Below are 7,351 nucleotides of genomic sequence, written 5' to 3' on the forward strand. Positions count from 1 at the left end.
CTTGTCCTAGGTAGTAGAGGTCACAGGTTCGGAAGGTACTGCCTCAGATGAGATGTTGCAGGGTGTCTTGTATATGGTACACATTGCTGCCACTGTGCATCAGTGGAGGGAGTGAAGGTTGAAGGTGGTGGATAGGGTGCTAGTCAAATGGGCTGCTTTGTCTTAGATGGTGTTGTTGAGTGTTGAGTACTATTGGAGCTGCACTTATCCAGGCAAATGGAGAATATTCCATTGTACTCCTGACTTGTGCCTCATAGATAAAGGATAGGCTTTGAGGAGTCAGGAGGTGAGTTATTGACCACAGAAAAGAACCTTGAGCTTTTCAGGACCTTTGTTTTTATTGACGTTTTTATTAAAATATATTCTGAGGTTTGTTTTCAAAGGAAAGAAAGCATTTAACAAAGTTTTGAAATTGGGACAGATAAACAGATTAATAACAACTTTGTGATTTTAATTTCACTAATCTCAGTTTTTTTTCTGAATTCTGCTGGAGGCATTGACGAACATAGGAGTTACTTTCCACATCACAGGCAGTTGTAGCCCTCTGCTACTTCATTCAAGTGATCATTCTGTGAAAATTCAGTTAAAGCCCACTTTATGAAGGGTGGCATCACAGGCAAAGGTCACCCACAAATGTATATTAACCAGCAGAGATCACTGAACAGCAAACAGCAGTGCCAGTCTTGGTTGACTTTGCACGTCCTAACTCCAGGTGTACAGAGATTTGATTTATGATTGTCACGTATATTAGCACACAGTGAAATATATTGTCTTGTACGCGCTATACAGACAGAACATATCATTCATAGAGAAGGAAAGGCAAGAGTGTAGGATGTAGTGTTACAGTCATAGCTGGGGTGTAGAAAAAGATCAACTTAATGCAAGGTAGGTCCATTCAAAAGTCTGACAGCAGCAGTTCTTGAGTCGGTTGGTCTGTGACCTCAGACTTTTGTATCTTTTTCCTGATAGAAGAAGGCGGAAGAGAGACTGTCCGGGATGCGTGGAGTCCTTAATTATGCTGGCTGCTTTGCTGAGGCAGCAGGAAGTGTAGACAGATTCAGTGGATGGGAGGCTGGTTTGCGTGATGGATTGGGCTACATTCATAACCTCTCTTAGTTTCTTGTGGTCTTGGGCAGAGCAGGAGCTACACCAAGCTGTGATGCATTCAGAAAGAATGCTTTCTATGTTGCATTTGTAAAGGTTGGTGGGAGTCGTAGTTGACATGCCAAATTTCCTTAGTCTTCTGAGAAAGTAGAGGCGTTGGTGGACTTTAACTATAGTGCTGGCATGGGGGGTTGTTAGGATAGGTTGTTGGTGATCTGGACACCTAAAAACTTGAAGCCCTCGATCCTTTCTACTTCATTCCCATTGATGTAGACAGGAGCATGTTCTCCTCAATGCTTCTTGAAGTCGATGACAATCTCCTTCGTTTTGTTGACATTGAGGGAGAGATGATTCTCGCCACACCAGTTCATCAATTCTCTATTTCATTCCTGTACTTGTCTCGTCATTGATTGAAGTCCGACCCACTATGGTGGTGTCGTCAACTAACTTGAAAATCGAGTGGGAGTGAAATTAGGCCACACATTCATAGGTGTATAAGGAGCATAGTAAAGAGCTGAGAACACAGCCTTGGGGGGCTCCAGTGTTGAGGGTGATGGTGGAGGAGATGTTGATGCCTATCCTTACTGATTGTGGTCTGTTTGTTAGGAAGTTCAGGATCCAGTCACAGAGGGAGGAGCAAAGATCAAATGCTCTGATAGAAATCATTTCATTTAGAATTTCGTTATCATACCAGATGGTGCATTAGTTCATTGATTCATTGGAGTAGGTGGTCACTGATTTTAAAACAATCCCTTTTGTGTTTTATGTCAATGTTTGTGCCATGCATTACAACCCAGTCTAGTCACAAAGGAAATTCCTGTATGTTAACATGGTTTGCAGGCTGAGAATTGATTTGCATCTCAATAAAATTCATGCACAATAATGTTGAAGAACCAAATGATCTAGAATTATTTGCTAATGAGCATGGATGCAACAAATTGTCCTTACCTCCTTTCTTGCCTATATTATCCATGTTTATTGCTGCATTCATTTATTCTTAACTCCAAGTTAAAGCCTTCATTTGGATGAAGGCTGCCACTTTGGAAAAAGAGAAGTGGCTGATGAGTTCTGGGGCAGGATTTTACCTCAGTGTTGGGAAAGAGGTCATGACTGTTACTGGCTCCCGAACCCACAGCCAAGGGGAAAGCAGTCACTTATTGTATTTTTTACACAACAGCATGCCCTTAATTGGCTGCCCTGTTAAAAATGGTAAGCAGGCAATTGGAGCCTGAGAGATCACCGGGTTGCAATAGATAACAACTGTTTTAAATCTTGCAGGCAAAAACTGCCACTGTACAAGGCCACATCCATGCAGGGAGAACCTTGTCAAGCCCTGCCCTGCTGGAATCCACCTCCAGGCACCTAAATTGGTCCTTGCTTTCTGTGGGAACCTAGAGGTCCCCCCCAATCTCACTTTGGCACCCCCCCCACCCCGAGACATTTTAATTCCTTCATACTGAACTAAGGAAATGTATGTAAGATATGTGTAAAGCAATAAGCAGAAATCAATGGAAGAATTAAGTAAGATGAAAAATTATACTAATTAAGATGGGCTGAACTAGCCTTTCCTGGTTGTGATTGTTTCAGGCAGAAGACTGCATTTCTGTTCTGTTGGCTCAAAAACAACTGAATTGACTTATATCATTTATCCCCACATCTCTCCAGATAATGTCCAGATCTGCAAACGACGGCCCATCCAAAGACTCGGCTACAACAGTTACAGTCCAGATCTTTGATTCGCCTCCCTTGACCTTCATGGTTCCAGGACAGAAAAACTGGGAGGATGCTGAGTTCTCAGAAATGCTGGCACAGCAAGCACTGAAGCACTACAATGAGAACAGAATGTTGCAAGGCCTGCCAGACCGTAAGCCGGAAACCATGTGAGTATCACTTATGTATATTGGGGGAAAGATATTTTAATGGAGGAGTGCTTCAGTATCGCTGCACCTTACATTGCATCTCTCTGTTGTCCACTGACAGACTATGACTCAAACCCCTGGTTTCATTCCTGGAAGTTTTTGTTAAAAATCTCAGCCATGCCACTGTAAGCTGATGCAAAGGGCAGGTTGGGAAAATCAATCATGCTTCAGTCACACACTGAAAGTTCTTGGTTGCAGATTTGGTGAAAACCCAGTAGAAGTTCATGCTGGCCAGCAGAAGTAAAATGCAAAAAAAAAACTTTCTACCTTTTTATTCACCTGGAAAACTAATAGAACACTATCTCTCATATTGCCCTGCTTGGGAATGGGAGCTGACCTGACAGTCCTGCAACTGACCTGCACTAAATGTATTTTTTAACTTAAATTTTTTGTTCCATTGTTAAAGTTGTAAAGCTGGAGCTCAGAGTGAACCAGGCAGACCTAAGTCCACTCCTTGCATGCTCTAAAAATCAAATTCAAATTTAATGCACAGTGGCACACTGATTAGCATTGCTACCTCACAGCTCCAGGGACCAGGTTCAATTTCGACTTTGGATGACTGTGTGGAGTTTGCACTTTCTGCTCGTGTCCTTGAGTTTCCTCCCACACAAAGATGCACAGGTTAGGTGGATTGACCATGCTAAATTGCCCCATAGTGTCCAAAAATGTGTAGGTTAAGCAGATTAGCCATGGCAAATGTGTGGGGTTATAGGAATAGTGCAGTGGAGATGGCTTGGGTAAAATGCTGTGTTGGTGCAGACCTGATGGGCTGAATTGTCTCTTTTGCACTGCAGGGATTGTATGAATCCAATTCATGGTTCCCACAAGAGAGACAATCATGATCCAATCTGATAAGATAAGACATTGCACCCCATCTAGCACTTAATCTGATGATTGATCTTAGCCAAAAGGCCAAGTAAATTGCTTAATGTAATCATTAGGTAGATTGTGGAGTAATGTTCCACTCACTGTCTGCAAACACGAAGACAATGTGATTCTTCTCCTACATCTGGTTTTTCATGAACTAGATCATCATGGATACCTGGTGAGAGAGTTACTGATTCAAAACAAACCAGTAAAAGTTACGTATTTCAGTCTACACTAATACATAATTTATAACTGTTTGCTAAGGCCTGTTGTTTCATCAGCTTTGTTGCAGACAACTTTCATTGGCGGACTGGTCCTCAGAGCGACCAGCAGATACAATTTTTTAAAATAAGTTTCATGTCTACTGACTAACCAAAGTCCTCCGCAACTCAATCTCCAACCGAATGCATAAATGCAACTGTATAGCTGAAACTTAAATCTCCACACATGAATGAAATGTGTGACCAGCTCGCCTGTTCAAGACGAGCAGAAACCATTTATTTCAATACATGGTTTGGAGTCTGATGCTGGCTATTGGATTTCCAATGGCATTTTCATTACCAATTGGCTAAACCAATTCTGAGGGTGGGGCCTCATGATTAGGCTTCATTGTAACAAAGATGAATTGCTCAGACATCTTTTTGATCTTTCAGAGTGTGCACTACTGCATATATGCTCTCACCATTGGTAATCATAGATGCTGAGCAAACTATCCTGCAATTCTTAAAGGTGCAGGAGGTTCAAAAGGGGATAATTTCACATTTAAAAATGACTTTTATGGGATCAGAAGGTGTGTTAATGATTCCTCTGACCACTTAAGATTGATCCTGTGATGTCTGACTTCCATTCTCATTGCCCTGGATGCCACCTGCCCCCTTCCTTTTTGTCACTGCCTTCACCTATTCAGAGGGACTGATGGATTTTGATCCATCCCCAACCATAAAGATGCTCATAACGTTTGAGCAATTTACCTCTGCTATTATGAAACCAAATCAAGAGACCCAACCCTCAGAATATCAAATGGGGAACAAGCTTTGCCCTGCCCAATCCCAACTGATTAGTTCAATCATCCAAAACGTATGAGCCTTTTTTTTCATTGATGGCTCCAATTTTATTTTTTTCTTCAACTATATCCTCATCCTTTCTGAAAGCAACTTTGTTTTACAGCACATACTGCTAAGCTGCTAACATAATTACGTGACCCAAATCAGAATTTGCAATTAATGCATTGTAATCCCTCCAAACACAAGTACATATCTTCCAGAAATACATTGCCACAGGCATGCACACTTTCCAGAAGCCCAGTGGCCATTGTAATTGAGTGCTACTCAGTGTCGACGATAATGCTTAACTATTACTTGAACTGCTGTGACGTTCATCTGTACATCTTTGTTATATATCTTTACAAAAGCCTTACCCTTTGTGTGGTGTGTTCAGCTGGTGATTAAAACGTGACTATGTTATTTTCTCTTCTGAAATTGGCAGAACATTTAGTTCTGTTGGATGTGACTACTTAAAGTTTACTGGAAGTTTGAATATTTATTTTCATATGTTTACATATTAACATTACTGAAGATTTGTCAATTATTTTTCATTATTCTATTACAGAGAAGCATAAAGGGGGAAAGTTCTCGCTTTACCTGCTTTGAAGACTACTTCCATAAACCTTACTTGTCAAAGCAAATAGGTTTACAGCACAAAGCTACTGAAAATCTCTCTGCACTAACGTGTTGCTGGCAGACTACACTATGCTAAAACTCCTAAACATGAACTACTAAATAAATGCTATTGTGTGCAAAACAAAAACCGAAAAGATTTGTGGCTTTCATTGACTTTCAATCATAGCTCCTTTCACTCAGGGCTCAAAGATACGTATAGATGTTGCTAACTTCACACATTCTTAGCACATTTCAGCCGTGCTGATCTGTAGAGAAAGAAATGCATCACTGAGATGTGCCATAGTTTCTTTAGAAATATTCTGCAGGGGTACCCATAAAGGATGGAAGGGAAGGGGTAGGATTGCAACACCAACTCTTTCATAACTGTTTGTTTGGGGGAGTAGACTACTTTTCATTTTATTGACCTAACTAAATTAGGGGGGAAAAAAGCGAATGAGGAAAAGGTAGGGGAGGTAGCTCAGAGAAAGAGGTTTCTTCTATAACCTAGGGAGATGCTACTGATGCTCAAGTGCCTAGTTTCTGTTCCTTGGATCCAAAAATTGCTAAATCTGAAAATTAGATTTTTTATTAATTCTAATATTTTTATCCCTTAAAGATGTAATAAGTTATCATCCAAATAAATTGTAGTAGTTTTGCCAAATTATTCTATTTCTCCTGTACACGTGCCCCGTAGGAGTGAAACCAAGCAATGATAGTCCCATCTACAAGGACAACAGAGGTGAGGTGTAGGTGGAAGATGGTGTGGTCAGTCAGGTCAAAGATAGCAGAATAGTGCTACTGGTGACTTTGAACAAGTTGCAGTTCCATGGCAGGAGTGAAAACTGGGGCGATCTGTGAGATTCAAACATGTAGTTGTAGGTAAGATGGGCATAAATTCTGAGAGGAGACAACACCTTCAAGGACTTTGAAGAGGAAGGGTGGGTTGGAGATGGGGCAGCAATTTGCAAAGACCAGAACGGTTCAAGGATGGAGTGAGGTGAGGTACAGTACCCAAGGAGAAGAAACTGCTTACAATATAATCTAGCATTAGGAGCAGTGAATAAAATTGAATGAGAATGGAGTCAAGCGAGCAGGGGCTGGCTGTCACGGATACTCACATAACCTATGATGATTATGGATTTGTTAGATAACCCAGTATTTGACTTCAATCAGAACAGACCAGGTGCTTCATTGGAGCTGTGGTTCCTTTCCAGTATGATGACACAAAAAATATAAAAATCCTGGAGTTACATTTGTACATCAATCTGTATATTCTGGGGCAGCACAGTGGTTAGCATTGCTGCCTCACAGTGCCAGGGACTCAGGTTCGATTCCCAGCTTGGGTCACTGTCTGTGTGGAGTTTGCATATTCTACCCATGTCTGTGTAGGTTTTCTCTGGGTTCTCCAGTTTCCTTCCACAGTCTGAAAGATGTGCTGGTTAGGTGTATTGACCCAAACAGGCACCAAAGTGTAGCAACCAGGGGAATTTCACAGTAACTTCATTGCAGTGTTAATGTGAGCCTTACTTGTGAGTAATAAATAAACTTTATTTGCTCAAACCAAGACAGAGAATCACAATTAATCAACATCATTTAGCACCATATTTATTTCAAAGTGTTGGATCCTGTATCATAAATCATTAAATAGTGCATCAGTTGGGGGAAAAAAGCAGATTTATAAATGGAACAAAACATAGTAAAAGCTGGGGATTTGTAAGACATAAAAATCACAAACAGGAACAGATTTTTTCTTTGCTCAATTTCACAATGGTGGCAGCTCAGCTATCCTGTAGCCCAAACGAC

The 7,351-nt window shown here is 41.0% G+C and overlaps 1 protein-coding gene across 1 annotated transcript in view; it reads left to right on the forward strand.

The window, feature by feature from the left end:
• clu (clusterin) overlaps positions 1–5,696 on the forward strand; it is a 48,324-nt gene extending 42,628 nt beyond the window's left edge. Inside the window, exons 8-9 of the mRNA XM_080192628.1 lie at positions 2,770–2,984; positions 5,499–5,696. Of these exons, the coding sequence (XP_080048754.1) occupies positions 2,770–2,984; positions 5,499–5,508 (225 nt within the window). The 3' untranslated portion in view covers positions 5,509–5,696. The remainder of the gene's footprint in view (positions 1–2,769; positions 2,985–5,498) is intronic.
• Positions 5,697–7,351: the final 1,655 nt, after the last annotated feature.

This window comes from Carcharhinus amblyrhynchos, chromosome 7 (genome assembly GCF_965287045.1).
Source record: "Carcharhinus amblyrhynchos chromosome 7, sCarAmb.v2.hapA, whole genome shotgun sequence".
Lineage (NCBI taxonomy): Eukaryota > Metazoa > Chordata > Chondrichthyes > Carcharhiniformes > Carcharhinidae > Carcharhinus > Carcharhinus amblyrhynchos.